At 34.5% G+C, this 24,037-nt stretch overlaps 2 protein-coding genes across 2 annotated transcripts in view; one reads left to right on the top strand and one right to left on the bottom strand.

Annotated features, from left to right (window-relative positions):
- LOC110460450 (protein fuzzy homolog) overlaps nucleotides 1–12,204 on the bottom strand; it is a 159,251-nt gene extending 147,047 nt beyond the window's left edge. Inside the window, exons 1-2 of the mRNA XM_021513352.1 lie at nucleotides 12,097–12,204; nucleotides 4,589–4,710 (exon numbers count right to left, since the gene is read on the bottom strand). Coding sequence (XP_021369027.1) covers nucleotides 4,589–4,710; nucleotides 12,097–12,174 — 200 coding nt within the window. The 5' untranslated portion in view covers nucleotides 12,175–12,204. The remainder of the gene's footprint in view (nucleotides 1–4,588; nucleotides 4,711–12,096) is intronic.
- A 7-nt stretch (nucleotides 12,205–12,211) lies between these two features.
- Nucleotides 12,212–24,037, top strand: part of LOC110460448 (myoneurin-like) — a 70,477-nt gene continuing 58,651 nt past the window's right edge. Inside the window, exons 1-2 of the mRNA XM_021513349.1 lie at nucleotides 12,212–12,294; nucleotides 22,599–22,673. The gene's annotated coding sequence lies outside the window, so the exon portion shown is untranslated. The remainder of the gene's footprint in view (nucleotides 12,295–22,598; nucleotides 22,674–24,037) is intronic.

The following is a 24,037-nucleotide window of genomic DNA, read 5'->3' as shown; positions in this document are numbered from 1 at the left end:
CCACCCCCCTCACACAACCATCCACAAAAAACCCCGATATTGTTAGAAGGATAAAAGGGACAAGTTAGATAAATGTGGTTTGATAGGGAAGTAGCTGATGGTAATGGCTCTGCAGTTCCGGTTTGGTTTGATTTTTTTTTGTTTATTTTCCTATTAACAGCTAAGGTCATTTAAGAATGGGCCTTCATGTCTGTTGTGTATGTGTGCTGGAGCCAGGGTATGTTGGTGTATTTACCTTTGTACTTAGCACAGATCTGATGCCGACTTTATAGTGCTATCTCACTGAAATTCCATACCGAAGGCACCCAGCACAGCATTCCACCAGGTCACATTATACCATTTCCTTAGATGCCGAACGTTAAACAGGGAATTACAATTACCATTTTTAAGGACTTTGGTATGTCCCGGTCTGGGGACAGAGCCCATTGCCTTCATCACTTGGGCTAACATTCATCATTAAAGCCAGAAGTGAGGTATTGCCAAGCAAGGCACTAGGAAATAAAAGGTAGGTAGAGGTAGACAGAAACATAAAGAACCCAACTATTGCAATTGATGCAGCAAATTTATTTTGGTCACTTGTCCCCAAGCAGAGGGCAACAAAGCAAATCCCCAATTCTGTTAGGGGGTTCCCTCCTTAGTCGCCTCTTAGGATACATGTATGTGGGTAACAGCAGGTGAGTTCTTTTCTCGTTACCCCACCTGCAGGGGTGGGCTCTGCAGGGGGTCCAATATTGGTTGGCTCTGATGGTCATGTAATGGGATACAGTGGGCTTACTCTCTCCCCCCAAAACGTGCACAAATTGACAAAAATAATTTCAAAAGTTGTCTGATGAAAGATGTGATATGCAGAGCTTTATATTATTACGCAGTATACAAACATCAGAACATAGCCAGCCTGGAACTACTATGTACAGAAGTCTTAAACATGTAAAACAAACACACTAAGGTTTATACCATCAGTGGTGTTTTGTCATTTCATTGCTTGTAATAAAAAGCAGTCCTTAAGTTTTGTCCAGTCAGTTTTGAACGAAAAAATCCAGGAAGGAAAAGGCAGTTTTTAAAATGAATACAGCCTGAATATTCAAATTTCTTAATTGCATGCAAATGAGGCACCACATTTCCATATTTGGACATGTGCATAAAAAGTGAAAATTCCTTATTTTATTTAGATATTCATTAATGTTGATACAGTGTACTTATAACTAACAAACTAGAGCGTAAGAAAATCTCATTCTTCTAATATGAAACTCCTTGTATTTTGATATAACTATTTTAAGAAAACACCGATAAACAACATCTAAACCAGTTGTAGTAAATTATGCTACTTACAATTTAAACCGATCTCTTCGGCGCCTCGGGTGTCGCATAGGACATCACGCCATTTGCCAATATTATAAAATCTTAAAGCAACTCCTTAAAGAAAAAGACTCACAATGAGATTTAAAACAGTTGTAGTAAAATCAAAGGGAGTGACCTTGAGCAGGAACCTTGATATAATTGAATAATTCCCAAATAACTAATTTGAAAGGTTTCAAATTAGCATTGCATATCATTCATGCTGTATTCTATGGTTGCACCACAAAAGATAATCACAGGCGTTTTTGTGATTTGCAGATTTATTTTCCGATTCCTTCAATTTAAATTCAAAAAGTCTAAGGGGATTGTAAATTCAAATTCATTTTCACAGCTAGTATTTAGCCACTGGTATCTTTATCAGGACAGATAACTATTTTGATAACAATTGATAAGATATTACAAGTCTACTTAGATAGTATCACACTTACACGATTTCTCAGCACCCTTAAAATGGTGATACAGACAGCAAGGACATAAAGTCCTTTTACCACATAAAACACATCTTTCACCATGTCACAGAAATCCTCATGTCATGTTTTTTCATCATGGCAGTGAAGATATAACAAGAGGTCCCACAGGAATCTTGCCGCCCACCATCGTAAGATCTTCATGGTACCTCACTTAGTTTGATCTTTTCTATCTCTTATCTGTTGGATTGAGTCATGTCAACAATAAATACATCTTCTGGTAACTCTTGTATAAAACATAGTCCGTTTAATGTGAGGTTGTCGATTTACTTCATTACTAGCATACATGTAGTAATAAATGTGGAAAAATGGACAAAGTGATATTTCTCATTTCTAATAGACTCATACTTGCCAACCCTCCCTAAATCCTATTTAGGAGGGAGTCACTCTCGATTTTGTGACCCTTAAATTTGGTAGTTTCAGCCAGAGAGTTTTCTAAACTATGCCTTTATTTTAAGATCTAATTATCTCATTTGTAGAACAACTCAAAATATGTAATTTTAAAGTGTACATACACACATTTTATTTATGTTTAAATTTTGATCATGCAGAATCTCCCCCATGGAAATTTCAAAAAGTATGAATAGTCATAATTATCATCTGATCAAGCAGCTTTAATTTCAAAATGAAGTGTATGCAAAACTAGGAAACAGGAAGAACCTGTTTATGCAAGATTAAAAAGATATAGTTAAAATAATAAATTTCAAAATGGCCACTTGGCAGCCATACTGTTTTTCAATAAGTCTCAAAATTTAACATGCAAAATTTAAATGACTAAAGAGAGCCTACATATAAAATTTCAGAAAGTTGTCTAATTTTTATGATATATTTATTATTTATATAATAAATCTCCAGTGACAGAAGTATTAGCAAACAGTAGCTAACAAAACATAGACAGGTCAGCACCACAAATATTTTGAAAACATTTCTTTTCAACCAGCATTCCTTCAGATTTTTTTTAATTGGACTGGGGTAAATTTACATGTTTTGCCATTGGTAAGGGAATCTATGTTCAACACCAAAAACACCTAATAGGTCTGTCAAGTGCTTCTTGGTATATAAAAGTAACAAAATGTTGACTGTTAAAATCAAAGATGGCTGCCTAATGGCCATCTTGTTTTACTGTTCCGTGTCAAAATGAAACATGCACAACTACGAACAATTTCAGAAAGGTCTGTCAAGCACTTCCTGAGGAATAGTGATATTAAATTTGAGTTGCCTGGATCCCATCTTTACCTTTCAGCAAAAGACCAAAGGAACGCTTCATATTAAATTTGAGAAAGGTAAGTGAAGTTCTTCTTGATAATAGAGATAACAAACTTTAACTGTCAAAATCCAAGATGGCTGCCTGGGGGCCATCTTGTTCTTCCTATCAGTCTCAAAATGATATAATTGCTCATTTATCATGAAGAACCTAGATAAGAATTTAAGAAAAAACTTTAGCTTGTCTTTCCGATTAGTCTCAAAATATAACATGCACAACTACAGACCAAGGGAAATCTACATATGAAATTTACTTAAGACATGTCATGTACTGGCGCTAAAACATTTTGATAACAAACTTGATCTCTCAAAATTCAAGAAGATTGCATTGTTACTACCATATTCTTCTTGCCAGTTTCAGAATGGAGCAGGCACAGCTAAGGACATTGATAAGGCTAAACAAATTCCAGACAGGTGTTTCTATTTTGGTTACAAGTACATTGCAATAGAAATACAAGAAAATATATCACCTATTCACTGCGGAGAAAGCTGGTACTGAGGTCCCAGAGGATTGTAAAGACTCAGTATTATATCATTAAACTGTCTTATTTAAGTACCATTACAAACCTGGTAACTGTAACCTATTATTTGTTCATGGTACATCAACCATGTTGTTTTTATTACAGATTAAAATGTACACAATCTTGCTTATTGACATATGAGTAGCTTGTCTTTAAGGCCTAAAGCAAACAAGAGACCAAAATGGCCTGTATTGCTCACCTGGATATTAAAGTAATAATGGCAAATTATCCCCATGAGTAGTACAGACTACTGCAAATATAATCCGGGGGATAGGGGCAGTCCCCGGTTCCAATCTTGATTGCATATGGAGCCATCCTGGTAGCATTTGTATATTTGTTTCTTTATACTTAGCAGTTGTTTATATTGTGATAGGCTGGGGATCTCAACCATTTCCAAGTTATTACTCATTTTGCCCCGCACCTCAGCCCACTGGTTTAGCCAATCAACTAGTATAATTTTGACCCCTTCTGCTGAGAATATTTCCAACCAAATATGGCTCATATCAATTTCATAATCCCAGAGGAAAAGTCAGTTTTAGCAATATGGCTAATTTACACCTTTAACCCTGCCTATCAGCCTCCCCTTGGGTGGATGCGTAAGTTGGGGTAGCGTATGGCGAGTCAGCCCCTCCGTTCATACAATTTTGAATCCCGACCACCTGAGAATGCTTCCTACCGAATATGATTGATATCGACTCTTAGTTCCAGAGAAGAAGTGGTCAGCCCCTCATTTGTATTGATTTGAATCCCCACCATCTAGGGTTGCTTCCAGTAAAATTTGGTCAAATTCCAATCAGTGGGTAAGATGAAGAAGCAGCTTGAAGAAATTGTTGACGGACGGACAACGGACACCACAGTGCAACAAAGGACCAGGTGAGATAAAATGAGAGATAACAAATCAAATTTACCAAAAGTCGTACATTTTAAAATAGAAATGAGATTCTGAGATAAGTTGATATGATACCCCTTTTCCTGTTTTACCTGTCTTGAAACACCTTCCAAATGACCTTGGAATCATCTGTTGTGGAGGATAGAAGGTCAACATTGTGATTGGCTCCAAACATGTGAACCCCGTTGAGAGAGCCGATCAGTGGGAATGGAAGCTGTAAAACAGATTAAAGCGAGAATCATCACAGCTGACAAACTCATATTGCTAGTGACTCTATCCTCACCTGTACATGTATTTACATTGCGGAGTTGCTGCCCTTGAGGCTGTGCAACAAAAAATTTAAGATTATGACGTGATAATATTCTACCATACTCAATCTAATTTGGAAACTCACAGGGACCCAAAACTCCTCGCTTGGTTAGGTGGAGCTGTGATACGGGCGTTTATAAATTAAACTTTTCCAATAACAGTGTCAATAATATTCCACTTCTGTAGCATTATGAACTGTTATAAATTAAAAATCTGTAAAACGTGTGAAAAAAGGACTTCTTTCAACCTTTTTCTACTTCTGGTCATTAGCTGATAAATTCAAATTGTGGAATAGTTGTGTATTAAATGGATTAAGGGATTAAGGGATATACAAATGCATGATTGAGTTAGCTCTGTTAAAAGTCACATGAAACAGAAAAAAACTGTCTTAGGTCTTCAATTTATGCATTCATGATGTATTTATCCATTAATGGTGGTCAGCTGGCACAGTAGAAAGTGCACTCGCCTTTCACCAAGATGCACATTTCCATCCAGGTCAACAAGAGTGATTAATACAAGTTGGAAAAACTTATTTCATAATTGATGTAAAATCAATAAAATTTACTTGTCCCATACCTCCTACAAAAAATAGATTAGTCTGACTTAAAGTATTATTATACCTTTTACCAGTCAATGAGATAAATTGATAAAAAAAAGTTCCTTATCAAGCTTTCAATTTCAAAATCTACATACCTATAAATAATTATGTTTGTTATTTTTTTTAACAAAAATGAAATTCAATTTTGTTTTAACTCATTAACTTCAAATATCCATATTGTCAGAGAATGAGAACTTAAGCTTAAAACTATACTAAATCACGACAACTACAGTACTACATATAAAAAGTAACACATCATGAAAATTAAATATAACTTTTAAAAGTGTAACAGACTGTGAGAACAACAGATTAACATAGTAACAGAGCATGACAACTACAGATAAACAATAACAAACAATGACAACTACAGATAAACAGAGTCATAGATCATGAAAGCTACAGATAAACAGAGTCACAGACCATGAAAGCTACAGATAAGCAGAGTCACAGACCATGAAAGCTACAGATAAACTGAGTCACAGACCATGAAAGCTACAGATAAACAGTGTCACAGACCATGACAGCACAGATAAACTTATCATGACAACTACATACAAACAAAGAAACAGACCATGACAACAAGATGTAATGCATGACATCTACAGATAAACTGACCATAATAACTACAGATAACTGACCATGTCAACTATAGAGATAAACATAATATGGCAACTACAGATAAACAGAATAACAGACAATGAAAGCTACAGATGAACAGAGTCACAGAGCATGAAAGCAACAGATAAACTGATGACAACTTTATACAAACAGAAACAGACCATGACAACTACATTATGTACGGATTAACTGAGGATTAGACTATGAAAACTAAGGAGAAACAGATCATGGCAAGTACAGATAAACAGGATATGACAACTACAAATAAACTGACCATGACATATACAGATAAACAGACCATGATAACTACATATAAACTGACCATGATAACTACATATAAACTGACCATGACAATGACAGATAAACTTGTCATGACAATTACATATAAATAAACCATGACAACTACAGAGCAACATACCTTGACAACTACATATATACTGACCATGACAACTACAGATAAACAGACCATGACACCATGACAACTACAGATACAAATAGATAGACTGACCATGACAACTACAGATAAACAGAGTAACACACTGTGACAACTACAGATATATGACCATGACAACTATATATACTTACCATGCCAACTACAAATCAACAGACCATGACAACTACAGATAAACAGAGTAACACACCATGACAACTACATATACATGACCATGACAACAATATATACTTACCATGCCAACTACAAATCAACAGACCATGACAACTACAGATAAACAGAGTAACACACCATGACAACTACAGATACATGAACATGACAACTATATATACTTATCATGCCAACTACAAATCAACAGACCATGACAACTACAGATAGAAAGAATAACAGACCATGACAACACAGATAAACTGACCATGACAACTACATATTCATTGATAACAGACTATTACAACTAGATATGATAACCATGACAACAGATAGACTGAAAAACAGGCAATGACAACTGCAGATAAACATACTATGACAACTACAGAAAAACTAAGTAACACACCATGATAACATCAGATAAATAGATTAACTGACCATGACTACAGATAAACAGAATCACAAAACATAACTACAAATAAACTGACCATAAACTGAGAATCAGACCATGAAAACTAAGGAGAAACAAACCATGACAACTAGATATAATGACCATGACAACTACAGACAAGAGGACCAGAGGGCCTGTATCACTCACCTGGATATCTAAGCAATCATGGCAAAATATTCTCCAAATGAGATCAAAGGGAAAATGCCAGACCCCAAGGTCAATCCTTGTAGCATATCTGTATTAGATTTTTCATGACAAGCAATTTTATGTATGGTTATGGGGTGGGGATCTCAACTGTTTCAAAGCTGTGACTTAGAAACTAGGTCCCTAGGGTTGTGGCCATGCAGACCCCAGGATCAATTCTAATATCATGACTGCATTTGTCTCTATTTGCCCAGCATTTGTATATATAGTTTTGGGGTGGGGATCTCAACCGTTTCAAAGATATGATCCAGGGGTTTAGTCTCCAAGGGTGGGGCAGATCCCAAGGCCATCCTGAAAGCATATGTGCATTCACCTCTTTATAATCAGCAATTGTATATATGGTTATAGGGTGGGGATCTCAACTGTTTCCAAGCTGTGACAAAGAAACTAGGTCCCAAGGGGTTCGGTCGGACCCCAGGGTCTATTCTAATATCATGACTGCATTCGTGTCTTTATGCCCTGCATTTGTATATATAGTTTTGGGGTGGGGATCTCAACCGTTTTAAAGTTATGGCCCAGGGACTATGTCTCCAAGGGTGGGGCCAGACCCTAGAGCCATCCTGGAAGCAAATGTACATTCTTCTCTTTATACTCAGCAATTGTATATATGGTTATATGGTGGGAATCTCAACCATTTCCAAGTAATAAACTTTTTTTGGCCCCACCCTTAGCCCCGGGTGGTCAGCTCCACCATTTGTACAAATTGGAATCCCTGCCTCCTATGGATGCTTCCGACTAAATATGATCGATATTCATGGCACAGTTCTACAGAAGAAGTCGTTTAAAGCAATATAGCCAAATTGCCCCATTTTGGCCCCGCCCTCACCTCCCTGGGGGGTCAGCCCCACAATTTGTACAAGTTTGAATCCCCACCACCTAGGGATGCTTCCAGTCAAATATGGTTGATATCCATCACTTAGTTCCAGAGAAGAAGTCGCTAAAAGCTACATAGCCAAATAACCCTTTTTGGCCCCGCCCCTCAGCCCCCTGGGGGGTTAGCCCCACCATTTGTACAATTTTGAAACCCTGCCTCCCATGAATGCTTTTGATCAAATATGATTGATATCCAATGCATAGTTTTACAGAAGAAGTAGTTTATGGCAATATAGCCAAATTGCCCCCTTTTAGCCACGCCCCACAGCCCCCTGGTGGGTCAGCCCAAACATTTGTACAATTTTGAATCCCCACCACCTAGGGATGCTTCCAGTCAAGTATGGTTGATATCCAGTGCATAGTTCTACAGAATAAAATGCTTCAAGCAATATAGCCAAATAATCTTTTTTATGGCCCTGCCCCTCAGCCCCCTGGGGGGGTCAGCCCTACCATTTGTACAATTTTGAATCCCCACATGAAAAGAAGTCAATTAAAGCAATATAGCCAAATCGCCCCCTTCTGGCCCCGCCCCTCAGCCCCCTGGGGGGTCAGCCCAACCAATTGTACAGTTTTGAATCCCCACCACCTAGGGATGCTTCCAGTCAAATTTAGTTTAATTCCAATCAGCGGTGAGGAAGAAGAAGTTGTTTAAAGGAACTGTTGACGTACGGATGTACGACGGACTACGGACGGACGACGAATGCCACGGTATGGCATAAGCTCACCTTGGTCCTTCGGACCAGGTGAGCTAATAACTGATAATCAGATCATGAAATGTAAGGAGAAACAGACTATGGCAAGTACAGATAAACTGAGAATGTCAACTTTTAATAAACAGGATATGACAACCACAAATAAACTGGCCAGGACATATACAGATAAACAGACCATGATAACTACATATAAAATGACCATGATAATGACAGATAAACTTGTCATGACAATAACATATACACAGAAACAGACCATGACAACTAGATATACTTACCTGCCAACTACAGATAAACAAAATAACAGACTATGAGAGCCATAGATAAAGTCACAGACCATGACAACACAGATAAACTGCCCATGACAACTACATATACACAGAAACAGACCATGACAAATATATATTATGACCATGACAAATGCAGATAAACTGACCATGACAACTACCGAAAAACAGAGTAACACACCATGACAACTAACGATAAACAGAAAGACACAACTACAGCTAAAATAGAAACTGACCATGACAACTACAGATAAACAGAGTAACACACCATGGCAACTACAGATAAACTGAAAATGACAATTAGATATTATGAACATGACAATTACAGATAAACTGACCATGACAACTACAGTTAACAGAATAACAAATCATGACAACTTTTGATTAACAGAATAAGACAACTACAGATAAAATAGAAACAGACCATGACAACACAGATAAACTGGCCATGGCAACTACATATACACAGAAACAGACCATGACAACTATATATTATGACCATGACAACTGCAGATAAACTGACCAAGACAACTACTGATAAACAGAGTAACATATTTTGGTTCTAGAATATTATTGTGTGTTGAAAATACAAATCAGGATAAGATGTGTCCTTCGAAACTAGTCTTTGTCATTTGATGCTGTATGTAGTATATTGAGCACTCTCTGCAAAATTTCTCAAATGTCATTTTCGTGCATATTGTAGTATTTCAACAAACCTAGAATATATATATATATATAGAATGCCTATCCAATTAATACAAGAAATGTTGAGATTTGCCTTATTTTTGCTTATGACTCATATTCAAATGGTAATTTTTAATTGTTACTATCAAAGAATTCAGAGTTCTAAACACTTTGAAGAAGCTGTGTCATTATATTTACAATAAGGCGTTATTTATTTTTCTAAGTGGTGTACACAGATCAGTATTAACTCAAAGAAACTGGATTTCAATTTCCTGCTTCATTTTAATGCAAAAACAGTTTAGTATGCATCAATGATTACCTAAATGTAAAGAAAAGAAAACCGTTTCACAGACCATCTACCATAGCTCTACGTTGTAACACTGTTGTAGTTTTACATGTATAAATAATGGTATATTTTGTCTCCTACAATATAACAGGTGATCTTCAATATATATCAATGTGAACATTCAGAAATTCACACAATCCATATGTCACATTACATTTCCATATTTATAACTGCTGAAATGAGAGCTCATTCATATTTAAAAACTGTTTTCACAATTTCTGTACCATAAAACGTAGATAGGAATTTCTGTTTTGAATCGATTATATATTAATTAGAAGGACATTTTCAAAGAGCAATGCTCTATTTACACATATTATTTATAAATATATGTGAAAATTACAATAAGTTTCAAAACATAACTTTACTGTTTAACTATCATAATTGAAACTATTACACACATATACAGTATATTTGAGGACTGCTTATTTGGGCTACACATATTGAAATTGGAGCTCTAGAAAATAATTCAACTGATTTTATAAAGGAATATGAAACACATTTGTTATTTGTTACCTATATATATTTTTCCTATATTTAATACAAATATGGCTTTGATGTGATCACCAAGTTCAAATTAGTAAAAGCATTTAATATCAAAATTCTTGATAAGTGATTTGTAAAACTTTCTGTTTCCATATCATTAAAATTGATAATGTGACATGCGCATGCCTTTATCATTTTGCTCACTAATTAATTTTACACTATGTCTAGTTTTACTTTTTTCCTTTATATTACTCTGATCTCAATTCTCCATTAATCTACATTTATTTCAGGAACTATCAAAATGCAGATCTAACAAACATTTTGACATTATTTGCATTAATTTGTTACTACTTTCAGAGCAACCAATGATCAATTGTTCTTGAAGGTAATTTCAATTATGTTACCTTGACATTTAAAATATATAATCTAATAAGGAATCACCTACTTTCTAAAGAAAACAGACACATGTAATCCATGATTACTCAATTAATCCGGAAACTGAAATTATGGAAGTTTTATCAAAATGAAGACTTGTTTATATCTCATCATGCATATCAGTATACAACTTTATTTTGTTTAAATTCAATAAGAAAAGAACTGGTGAAAAACCGTTGAAATTGAAAATTACATATAATATTAACATATCGGTTAAAATTTATTAGTGACCATATTCAAATGAACATTTAAATTGTTTAAATTAGGAAATGAATGTATATTTACTTTGGAGTAAACCCGAGTGTTCAATTTTCATACTTAAACTTCATTCATTTTTTGAAATGTTCATCCTAAAACCTTTCATCCATAAACCTTTTGTTTCCGAAAAATGTAAAAACATGTATGCAACATATATGAAAAGTGAAAATAAAAACAGAGAGGAAAAATTGGGATGCTTTCAAGCAATTTAGCCATATTGTATAAATGTATATATAGGGTTAAAACAGATTACATTCATTTTGTGAAACATCGTGAATTATTTCAAAACTGCATATTTCAATGATATTGCTGTTATAAAATCATTGAAGATAAAATTAGATTTGTTTTAAAATATTTGATTGTTTTCAATGAGCCTTGATGAGAAGTTCGTTTTTTCCTTTTTTCTTCTTTTCATTTTGAAAATAAATCTTACTTCACTTTGAAATTCTTTAACAGTTTTCTCAAATTATTTTTCTTTTGATGTTGACGAGAAAGCAAATAACAAATAGCTGATTAAAATTCTAGCTAACTACATGCAAATTGCCCGTTTATTTCAATTATCCCACTGCGGGCCCCCTTTCAAAGATGCTAGTGGGTCATGGGTGAAAGGGCACACACTCTCAAGTCAATACACACTGACGATTTTGTATATCAGTATCTAGCCCTCCACCAAGTGTAGAACCCACCGGTACCAGCCCTCCAAGAGAAATGGCATATAATCTACTGTAACTTTTGGAGTGACATACTGGCTTCAAATCTCCTGAAGATCGTGTGAAGACCGGCAAACCTCCGCCTGCGGTGAGGCACGTTACGTACACCGCCATACCTAAACAAAACCTACATACGCATGCGTATTACTTATCATCATCAGAATGATGGGTAAATAGTATGGCGCTGTAGTTTCAATGGAAGAGGCATCTGTCAAATATATTTCGTGGAAAAAGGTAAGTTTGAACGAATGTCATGACTTTTTATTGCAGCTGAAGTCAAGGTATGTTTATGTTTTTCGATTTATGTATAACGGGAATCGGTATTTTGGACGATGTTGATCGCTACCAAGACGTAAACCTGAGCACGTGCCACGCTTCTGTCTGGGAGCCCATTGTTTTCCATTCGCCGCATGCCCCGTTCGCTACCGTAGTGGGGCATGTGCTGCAGCAATTTCCATGCAATGCTCGTGCAATTTTACTGTTAAATGGAATTTGTTAATAAATAGTGTTTGATGCTGTGGCATTGTCTTGTCGTTGTTGATATGTTTTGGCAATGGGTCGAGTCGGATTTGACAACAAAGACTTTCCGCGCGTCGTTTGATGATGTCTTAGTCATATCTATATAGGCTGCTCAGATCACAAAGAGTGGACGTTATCGATCGGCCTGCCATCGTTACAGGACGTTCGCTTCTCAAAATATAACTCGAAAAGCCCTTTGTTTCATTACAAAATCCTTAATTTAATTCAATTTTACAGGAGAATGATTTTGCAACTATAATGCAACATTGTATCAATTTATTAATTACTGTGTATTGCAAAGAACTGAAAAAAGATATTTTGTTGTACATTGTAGATATTGAGTAATTCTGCTCTGGGACACAATGGTTAGACTAAAGCCTCCATGTATTTCTTTGTTCTTTGTATTAGTCATAATGTAAATAGCCCTCTACTTAACACAGACCCTTATTTGGCTTTTTTTGCTCCATATCTGTAGGTGCTATTCACTTAAACTATAACTGTATATATGAATTAATTAAAATATCAATAATGTATATAAATTATTTTAAGAAATAGCATTGAACATATTTATACATTTCAACAAATAATGTCAATCAATTGACAAAATTATATTCTTGTGATATGATGTGAAGAAATTATATTTTTGAATTAATGAAAAGCATACAACTTAAATTAATTATGATATAGGTGTTGCTATATCTTTAAAAACAGACAAAATAAAAAATTGTGTTTTAGATTTGATATAATTGTTCAACTACATAAGTAATTAATGTACTTTAATTGAGAGTTATATGTACTTTTTAGATGAATCAAAATTTGAAATAAGTACCATACTCCAATTAGGGGTTCAGTTTTCATGTAAACAAAAGACATACAATGATATGAAACCAGTTTTCATGTAAACAAAGACCTATTATAATACAAAACCATCTGTCTATGTTAATGTGTACATGCCATTATGTCTGTATCATCAGCCTGGAAATTTTGAATTTAATATATTTTCAGTGCCTAGCTTAAACTGTGTTAAACAGATTATGTACTTTAAACTCAAAAATACCCTACATAAGTTATATTGTACATGATATTGACATGGTATTTAAATAGCTGATCTTTTTTTTGAACCCACCTGTGGTATGATGACAAATAACATTTACATTGGTTTATAAAAGGGGGATGTGAAAGCTGTAGAGCCGAAGTGAACCCCAACAGTAGGAACACATCTGCCCATGTCCTTATCGCTAGTTGTCTAATCAGTGAGCATATATTATTTTCTCTATTTTATTCCATTTCACATCTAATGGAATTAGATTATTTAAACATGTTCACTTGTACAAAATCAATATCAGGACAAAATGAAAAATGCAAAATACCACAAATTGCATAAAAGGCTCTGGGTACCCCGAGCATTTTGTAGATTTCATTTTCTTTGTTACTTCTCACATGACTGATTAATTGATTTTCTTGATTTTATTTCCACAATAGTCAGTCATCAATTAGTTGAAGTAGTGGTAGAAAATTAGATTTAGGATCAGTTTTTACAAGGTATTTAAAATCTCTAAAATTCTGGTGCAGTGTCTTTAGCAGTGGATAGTCATTCAAGCAAAAAAATATCAGTTTTTCACATAATCGTTAAAAATCTTTTAAAACAAAAATGAAAATCAAGAGAATATTCAAATTTGTGTTTTAAAAAAGAGAAATATGATCTTGTGTATGAATTAGCATGTAAATGGCACAATAATTATATATACTGTGTAACACCTTTAAATTGTCCTGACTACATTCTCATTATCTACCGTGTAATTATAAAAAAATGTAAGATTTATATTTGAAGGTTCTCCACAATTCAATATTCTGAATTTTATGGTAATGTTGTCAGGATTGAAGCTATGTTAGTCATTGTAACATACACTCAGTATCTTCCTCCTTCAGTTTAAATATACATAGATGTCAACAGTGCATTTTACTTTTACAAATGATACTTGATTTTGAAAATGATGTTAATTCTCAAAAAATATGAAGTTTATGATAATTTTATATAAAGATCATTCTTTTTGGGTATGCACAATATCTTGTAAGTTCATTGAAATAAACAATACTGTCATCAAATTCAAAATTTGAAATGTTTCCCATAAATATTGCCTTACATAGGCATTCTTCTGTTAAAGTTGAAGTAATTCTTTCAAAATTACATTATATTTCATGAATGAAAATTATATTTCATGAATGAAAACATGAAACTAAGATTTCAGCTTATAAGGTAAATATCTTTCCTTTCCCTATTTAGTTCTATGTTTAGGAATTGAGCTAGGTAATATCTTTCCTTTCCCTGTTTAGTGCTATGTTGGACCAATGAGCTGGTAATATCTTTCCTTTCCCTGTTTAGTGCTATGTTTGACCATTGAGCTAGGTAATATATTTCCTTTCCCTATTTATAGTGATATGTTCGACAATTGAGTTAGTGACTAGGTAACCTGTTTAGTGCTATGTTCGACAATTGAGCTGGTAATATCTTTCCTTTCCCTGTTTAGTGATATGTTCAACAATTGAGCTGGTAATATATTTCCTTTCCCTGTTTATTGCTATGTTCGACAATTGAGCTGGTAATATCTTTCCTTTCCCTGTTTAGTGATATGTTCAACAATAGAGCTCGTAATATATTTCCTTTCCCTGTTTAGTGATATGTTGCCTTTCCCTGTTTTGAGTTGTGCACCATAACTCTGCCATGGTCAATGTGATTGATCATGATGTCATTAAAGTTGTGATGTCATAATCTAACATCCCACATCAGTGGTCAGTGCTGGCTATTGGCTGTTACATTAGTGAAATGCAGCCTCAAGTTTGAACAACAAATAATGATATGAAAATGCCAAATATTTATAAAATAAGGTGATTATGAAATACTTTTCTGCTCCAAGTTGTATTTCTGTAAGTCTATGATCTTTTTAGATAACAGACAAACTGTCATATTGGGAGCAGAATGCTGAATAATGTTGAAACACCTTCATGTAATTATCTCCTTAGTATTTTGATTGACATAGTACAATTTTGCTTTTCGTTATGTAACAATATGACATAGATTTTGAAATTTTATCCAAAATATAAGGTTATGATTTTTTTTCAGAACCAAAGTTGACACTAATGCAGTATAAACTTAAAACATGATGTAGCTCTGTTAATGATAGGACATAGTTGTTGTATAGTAATGAGATTTTTTGACTGAAAACATGCAAATTAAGTGAAACTTTTATCGAAACTCAAGCCTACTTAACTGTTTAATTGTAATTATTTGTGTCAGAATTTAACTAATAAATGTGCACAAATTTTATTAATGCTGATATGGTTTCAATATTGATTTCTCTCTTGTCACCTGCCTTTCAAAATCAAGTCTTTTAATCTGTACAAACAAAACAAAGCATTTGAATTGTATGTGAAGATACAGATTGTGTTCGAGATTCAGAACCCATCCAAGTTCATGGTTAAAGTCACTTAAGTGAATGACACATTGTGTAGGTTAAAAAGGATACTCCCTTTTTCTGTTTCCTCACCGACATTGCCCCCCGAAATGATGGCATGTATTGTGTAGATACCAAAACTTAGTGTGGTTTTACCAGGACCTGGAAGCAAACATTGTGAGTTCTTCCCAATTAGTGCGATATTCTGATTGTAGTGGGGGCTGACATCACTTTTGATAACGGGTGTGAATTATCAGATTTACTCAGAATCATGACGACTTCCACTTCCCTACATGCACTGTGCAAGGTGCTGCTGCAATTTAAGAATTTTTTAATTCTCAGGTTTCACTCTGGTATGCTGTGACTCCCGTTTGAAATGAGAATTTATTGTTTTAACATTGTGATGGAGAGTTTTGTCTGGTTTTATTTCAAATTACTGGTTTAAACAACTGCAGCCTTTCACATCTAAATGGCAAACTGTACTGATTATATTGGGATGATGAGGCAAGTATGCGAATAATGTTTTTAAGAAAAGTTAAAAAATAGGAGTTTGAAGGTCAAGTTAATCCAAGTCTTCAAGGTTTTTTCAGAATTAAGTTTTCTTGGAATATATAATGATGGCTTAAATTTTAATTGTCCTACCTGATCTTGTCCAAATCTTTAATTTCATATCTTTTCTACACAGCAGTGAAACATGATGAATAAATAAATTTGTAGATATTCTTTTCTACGCATATCTCCTTAATCACTCATTGTATCCTATTATGCCCTACCTTTTCGCCACTTATTCCGCCCTTAATATTCTGTTCAGGTGGCTTGCCTTTATGAAAATCACATACATAAACGGGCATTGCGTAAAAAAATACCTTGCATGCATTAGAATAATTTCCTCATTGATTTCTTAAAAGTAATGGGCGAGATTGAAGATATTTCTTGTTAGAAAGATCAGAAACATTGGTATATTCAAGATGCATTCAGCATGTTTAATGAAAAGGTGATCCAGAAATTGCTTTTTTCTTTTACATTATTTTAAATGAACCATATTACAGTACATTGTTGTACCTTTTGAAATTGTATTTTAATGATTTTAGTGAAAGTGAAGACCATTGTACATGTGTACTAATTAAAATCTAAATGGAAATTACATGGCTGCATAGAAAATGAAAAATACATGTACAGGTGTATCTGAAAACTTACCATGCCAGATTCAGCATTTTATTTTACATGTTTTTTAAATTCATGTTTTGATTCTTGGAAAAAAATGTTGAGATGGGAGGCATTCAGGTTTTTATTTTGCATATGGCTAAAAAATCCTTTTGTTTCCATCAAAGGGAGGTAACTTTGATACTGTTGTACCAATTTAATATTCAGTACAATTTATTTGTAATTGGACTTTGAAATTGAACATGAGTAATGTTCATATCAAACCTGTGGAAACAACATGTTTGCAGCATGTGAGTCGTTTGTTTCAATTATCATTTAACAGTTGTTCCAATGTCACTGATTATGGGATGTTAGTTCCCGTGGAAATCTTCTAATAACTCCGGCCTTTAATACACAAACAGTTTCACGCCACGTACATGATGTACAGAAATAGGTATTGACAGAACAATGGAGCAGAATTAATTATTGATATTGTAATTACTCACATATAATTTTTCTAGTTGTTTGCAGCCTATAAATATTGTTTATCCGCTATAGATCTCCTTGTTTCCTTTAGGAATTGTACCATAAAACTAAAGAATTGGACACAGGGATAGGGCAAAGGATGTTTATTTGCCAACCTGGTTTTTCTATTCAGTATCAACATGTCAGCTCGTTAAATTTGTGTAACACAACCTGTGTGAGATTGAGTAGAATGTTAAGAATATGTCTTTTTTACTATTCATTATAAAAGATTTGCTGCTGTTGAATCCTAGTACTTTAAATGTAGCCGTATTTAAACTTTTAAACTCGCATCTATCATTTGATTTACCATTCATTTATAAGGCGATAGAGATGAAGATAAATGTGTTGGTTGGTTGGTGAGTAGATCTGCATCCCAAACTTTAATTGACATTGTAATTGGTACAGTTAAATTGACACGAAATCCACTAGGTATCATTTTATCGTGACAAATAGAGCGAGTCGTGCATTACCGAAATCATGTTTAACCTTCAGTTTGATTGGCAATAGGATTAGTATTGTAGGTGACACAACCTTCCTTTCCAACCTAATCCTGATTGACTGTCGCACAAAAAAGATATGAAATTGTTAGATATGATCCATATATATAAATGTGTTATTGGACTTCTATGCTGTGAAAAGGCTTACACCAGATGGCTAGTTCATCAGAACTGTCATATAGAACTTCTTTGCTGTGTGAAGACTAGCACCCAGTGGATAGTTCATCAAACTATCACCCGCTATATGACTAACACCTATACCATTCGTTTTTTGGTAGAAAATGTTAACTGAATTAATTTGATTGGCTGTATCTTCCATGTGACTCAAACTCAAAGTATATTTCCCCAGTATGGTACACATAGCTCCAAAATGTAGTTATATGCCACTGTCAGCCAATCAGAATGATGTGACCAGTAGAAAGTATGTATTCAAATTGAGAGCTGATTCAACATACGATCAGTGTATATATGCGTTATCAAGGTTGTAAAACACGGGATAAAGAATTTGAAAATTGTCAATGTGTCTTATTTTAGATAAAACAATACTATAAAAGCATAGTTCACTGAAGTTTATTCATGTTTGGAAATGACATTTAGCAGTCAGCCTTAGCCACGTCACATCAGTTGAAGTTACCCGATCTCGCAAAACCTGTCGATCTGGCATACACCAGGTTGTCCATCGGTATTACATTTATTTTAATGGAGTGATGCACCTTTCTAGTCATCCATCTAGTGAGTGCTCTGTGAACACAAAATGAGCAGGCCCCATGCTTCTTAACCTTGCACCGTCCCTGCAGATCCCATGCATCTGGCTGCGATGTATACAACAACAATTTTAAATCAATTTAAGACTTGATACACATTACTTGGATCACAGGCATACACTATTACACAAAGATATGAATTAATTATTTTGTTGTGAGCAATGGTCATTCACTCTTAATAATACACAGTGCAAAAATTGTGATGGAGAATTGATAACAAGTTGGCATCGATCGAAAGTGAGATGGTAAATATTTTGACTGTTGCATTGTACCGCATAACAGTATCTAGATCGATTATGGGAATCACTCCGCTATCAAAGAAAGAAAACACAATACAAAACAGTGCTTTATTTCACCAATGTTTGATCAGACGATAGTGTTTTGGTACACTACTATGATAAAGGAAGATAACTCTTACAAAAAAAATTGGATGTTGATCATTTTCACAACAGCAGTTAAACTGCCTAAATGAAAAAGCTATTCTAGAAGATGTTGTGAAGGAATTTTAAAGGTTATCTAATAACCAAGCTATTCTCTAAGTTTTTCCCTAGATTGATAATATTTGATGTATTGAAATTGACAATGTCAGTATATTTATTCTAGGGGTCACGGTGGCCCAGTGGTAAAGGTGTTTGACATCAATGGTCACTACAGCCCTCCACCTTTGGGTTCAAGGCCTTCGTGAACAGTTGCCAGGTACTGACCGTAGGTCGGTGTTTTTTCTCCGGGTACTCTGGTTTTCCTCCACCACCAAAGCCTGGCATGTCCTCAAATGATCACAGCTGTAAATAGGACACAAAGCACAAACAAACCAATATATTTATTCGCAGATGTAATCATTTTAGTGATGGACTCCACAATCATTGATATTGATAGAAAATACATCTTGGACTTGTGCAAGTCTAGGGTTGTAGGTCATGTACATGACTAGTAATGATATTTTTTAAACTAATAGTAGTATTGTCCTTTAACATCGTAATCTTGATAAATAATTTGCTTTCTTTATCATTAATGATATTGTCTTGTAGAATTTTAACAATGTTTCTTGCCTTTAAACCTTTCACTATATTCCTTAATATACAGTTTGTCAGTTCTTTATCATTTAAATGGTAAATTTGGAGAAAGTATTGCCCAAAATGTTATTCTGAAAGCTGCCTGTCAATCAAAGACAGAGACATTTGTCACATTCTTCTCCTGGTTTATTTCGTTGTGATTGATATAGATGTATGATTTCTGTAACCTTCAAATTTACTGGCTTCTAGTGTATTTTATCATACAGCACATTTTGATAAAGACAAATGTAAAAAATATATACAATTTAGTGTTGAAAATCTGTTCTGTCTAACTAAAGCTTCATTAGAGTTCGTTCTGCCTCACTTCTTTACATCATAATAAACAGAAAATCAATTAACCCTTTGGTATCCAACCCAGAGCTTACGTACAAAGTGTGTCGAATAACAGATTTAATTTGTGCATTTAACAATGATTATTTGATTTATCAATAAAGTTTATGGACAATAGTTTCTATGTCTTTTGTGATTAAGCATGTCTTCTCGGTGTTTCCTGATACAGCGAGCTAGGACAACTAGTTATCATGCCTACTGGCCTCCCCCATGTGAGGGAATAAAAGGAAATCATACTTAATGCGATTTTTGATAGATTACATATTTATTAAGACCTGGGATGTATCACTTGTCGTAGTAGAATGCATCTCTGGCTGGCTATATAATACCTTGATGCTTAAGTTATGGGTCAGATGAACGCTGTTGTTCCAATGATCTGGTTATCTTGACATGAATATTTCTCCTCCTGGTGCTACTTGTGCTGTTTGACTTTGGCATTTGAAGGTTAAAGACCTGATGATTCTGTAGAATAATTAGAGAACAAAAAAAAATAGGAAGACCCGATGGAAGTGGCAACATATTTGCATACAGAAAAGATTAAAATTTTCATCTTAATTATTTTCAAAGAATTGTCTTGACTTATGGTTGGGTTGAACCTGACTTGTTGGGTCATGGTCATCCCATGGTACAGAAGCAGGTGAACATTTTAATTTGCTCACAGTTGAGTTTTGCAGCGTTTCGACAGTCATGGTCACATGATTATTTCTCAGTTTTGTGACCAAAAATGGAACCTATTTGAGAAGCTATGCATGATTTTAAGAAAATTCTTGCATTTTTAATTCCATTTTGTTTAGCAATGATAAATGCATGAATGATGTGTAAATAGGTTGATATGGAAACCATGCCATTATAACATAACCTTGTATGGAATAAACAGATGTGGAGGTACAATGTTCAATTAATATATATACAATACTGATTTTCTTCGTGTCTTTTGGACACATTTCTATTAAACTAGCTTTCCATAACACCAGGTCTTATTCTTCTAGTACCTTTTCCAAGAGTCGTCACGTAAATTTTGCGATGTACATGTTTTGTCCAAATCTTATTGATTTTGAGCTCAAATTACAGTTCGGCTGGCACTTTGGTCTTCTGTTGTTGTTTTGTTTGCGATGGAAAATAAATTTCAAAAGTTTATTAAGCTAATGAAATGTTGAACAACCCTCCTTAAAGGATTACACCACGTCTGGAAGTACTTCAAGATCCTGAGCATACTTGTCTTGAGCATACTCATACCTGTCATGCAATTTAACTTCAATAAATAATTGGAGTCGTATTTATATCATCAGGTCCTTGGCCTTAAAAATACAGAAATATGATGGTGATATATCAAATATTATTGTCTGACTAAATTAGATTCTAGCCCTCGGAGTAAAGACTAATATCTCAGTTTAATTTAATGATCGATACTTCTATGATACATGCACATTTAACATCTGTGATAAGCTCTAACTGGGAATAGGCAAGGACCTCTCTTTGAGACGGGTGTAATTTTTATGGTGAAATATCTTACATTTCCAAAGCACCTGGAACCGTTATAGGTTGTGCCGAGTTTGGAAGTCTCCACAGGGGAACACATCGTTGCACAATTAAGATTTTAATGGCCCTTCCGATTTATCATCTAAAGATTAGAATGCCATGCTATTTCTTCATCCAACCATAAATAAAGGTAATTGCTCAAATATTGTTTCTTACTTTTTTAACTTTAGTTTTAACTGTAGGCACTATATATTGATCGGAACATTTTTTAAAGAGTTAGTAGATATTGGGCACCACTGGCAACTTTCCGATGGGTTTGGTCCGATGCTGTTCTCAAGAAGTGGTAGAAATGATATCTTTTCAATGACAAAAATTACTTGCTACCATGTACGATTTCCCAATACCTCCAACACGATTGTTCTGTGGTAACTGTTTCTGGATAATAGATTTAAGTTAAGCGGTGCATACAACGAGTGAAAACTGTTGTATTTTCAACAGTTATATCTAACAGTGATTGAAACAAGGGGTATTGGCTTCGCTTTCTCAACTTAACTTGATTGTTTTCTCTCATTTATCAATTCAGAGGATTACAATTTGTCTGATATGTTTCATAGGCAGGGGTTTCTTATTTTTGTAATATATTTGTTCTATTTTCGAGAGGAGTGTTTTAATTTACGACAGTGACTTAACTCAGAATAATAAAAATATACCATATGCTGTATTATAATTAATTTATTCGGTTTCTTTATTTTTTAGAACAAAGAAGAATAGTACCAGATCTCGGAGGAAACTTCAGGAGCATATGCAGAAAGAGGCCTGCCTTAACCCCAGGTATGTAACAATTCCTCCTATGTCACCATATTAATATTAATTCATAGATTCCTGAATAATTTTGTCGTTAATTTTTATTTGTTTAATTTTGCTCATGATCTTTAGATACTTTAATGGTTGTGCATGCAGTCTTTTGATAAGTTATTGAGATCACTGTTTTGGTGTTTGGTGTACTAACTGATGCTGTGTTTTCAGTGTACAAAATCAGTTTGTTCCACAAGTAACCCTTTTAAATTTGCACTTTGACTAATATGGCAAAAAGAATTATAGCAGCAAAGTTCAAGTTATTAGCTGAATGGAATATGCAAACACTAAATGAGGCACCAGGCACTCCCTATCTGCTAATTTGGTTTATGGTTTCCAGAAATTGATCTTCTAAATATAAATTGATTTTTATCATTGGTGGTTAGTTGTTGTATAATACCAATGTGAAAAATGTGAGCGATTTTTACATGTAAGATAGCAGCACGAAACCCCCTGATTTATTGTTGTTGCTCAGGTAAATTGGTAGTGCTATTTATATAAGAATGACCCCCAACGACTGGAGGTCAAATGGTACATTACATTTTAATAAAGTCTGTCTGCTCATCCATCTGTCCATCTGCCTGTTTCCACACAATAAGTTGTGTTCCCATGGACCAATGATATTCAAACTTCATACAGGGCTTCCCTACCAGAAGTGTTTGCCTTGGGATTGCTTTTCATGCTCAAAGGTCAAGGTCGCTGTTAGGGCTGCAATGATATATCATATTGTATTGTGATACTTTCTTGTGTATGGTATTAAATTGTTTTGTTAGCCTGTATTGCGATACACTTACAGTACTGGAATTATCAATCCACTTTTCATGAAACTCTAAAAATCGTGTACTTGGTGTTTTTTTAATCTTTCAGTAAAGATGTTGTCAATACCCAAAAGTACTTATAAAAAGTATATTTCGATAGTATTGAGTGTAAGTCCTGCACTCAGTCATTATGAAGTTGACCTTTTTAGCAGATATTTGTATCGTGATATGTATCGTATCGTAATCATTGTGTCTTGAGGTATGCATCACATTGCAGACCTAGCCAGTTCGCTGTTACATTACTGTAAATAGAAAATGGTTTATGTACAATAACTTCAGTTCGTATGGCTTCTTTACAAGAAGTGCTTGCTTGAGGTTGCTTGAGGTTGCTTGAGGTTGCTTCAAGGTCAAAATGTCCAAGACCAAGGTTGCTGTTGCTATAAATAGAAGGTTTCTGGATTATATATATAACCCTATTTCCTTTGGGTCAATGGGGGATTAGCTGGACTGCAGGTATAAACAGTTCTGCTTGCTTTTATCTTCAAAACAGTTGATGCTGTTCTAGGTAGATAACTATGTATA

This window comes from Mizuhopecten yessoensis, unplaced genomic scaffold, assembly GCF_002113885.1.
Source record: "Mizuhopecten yessoensis strain PY_sf001 unplaced genomic scaffold, ASM211388v2 scaffold10401, whole genome shotgun sequence".
NCBI classification, from domain to species: domain Eukaryota; kingdom Metazoa; phylum Mollusca; class Bivalvia; order Pectinida; family Pectinidae; genus Mizuhopecten; species Mizuhopecten yessoensis.
This window is presented reverse-complemented; position numbering and strand designations above follow the sequence as displayed.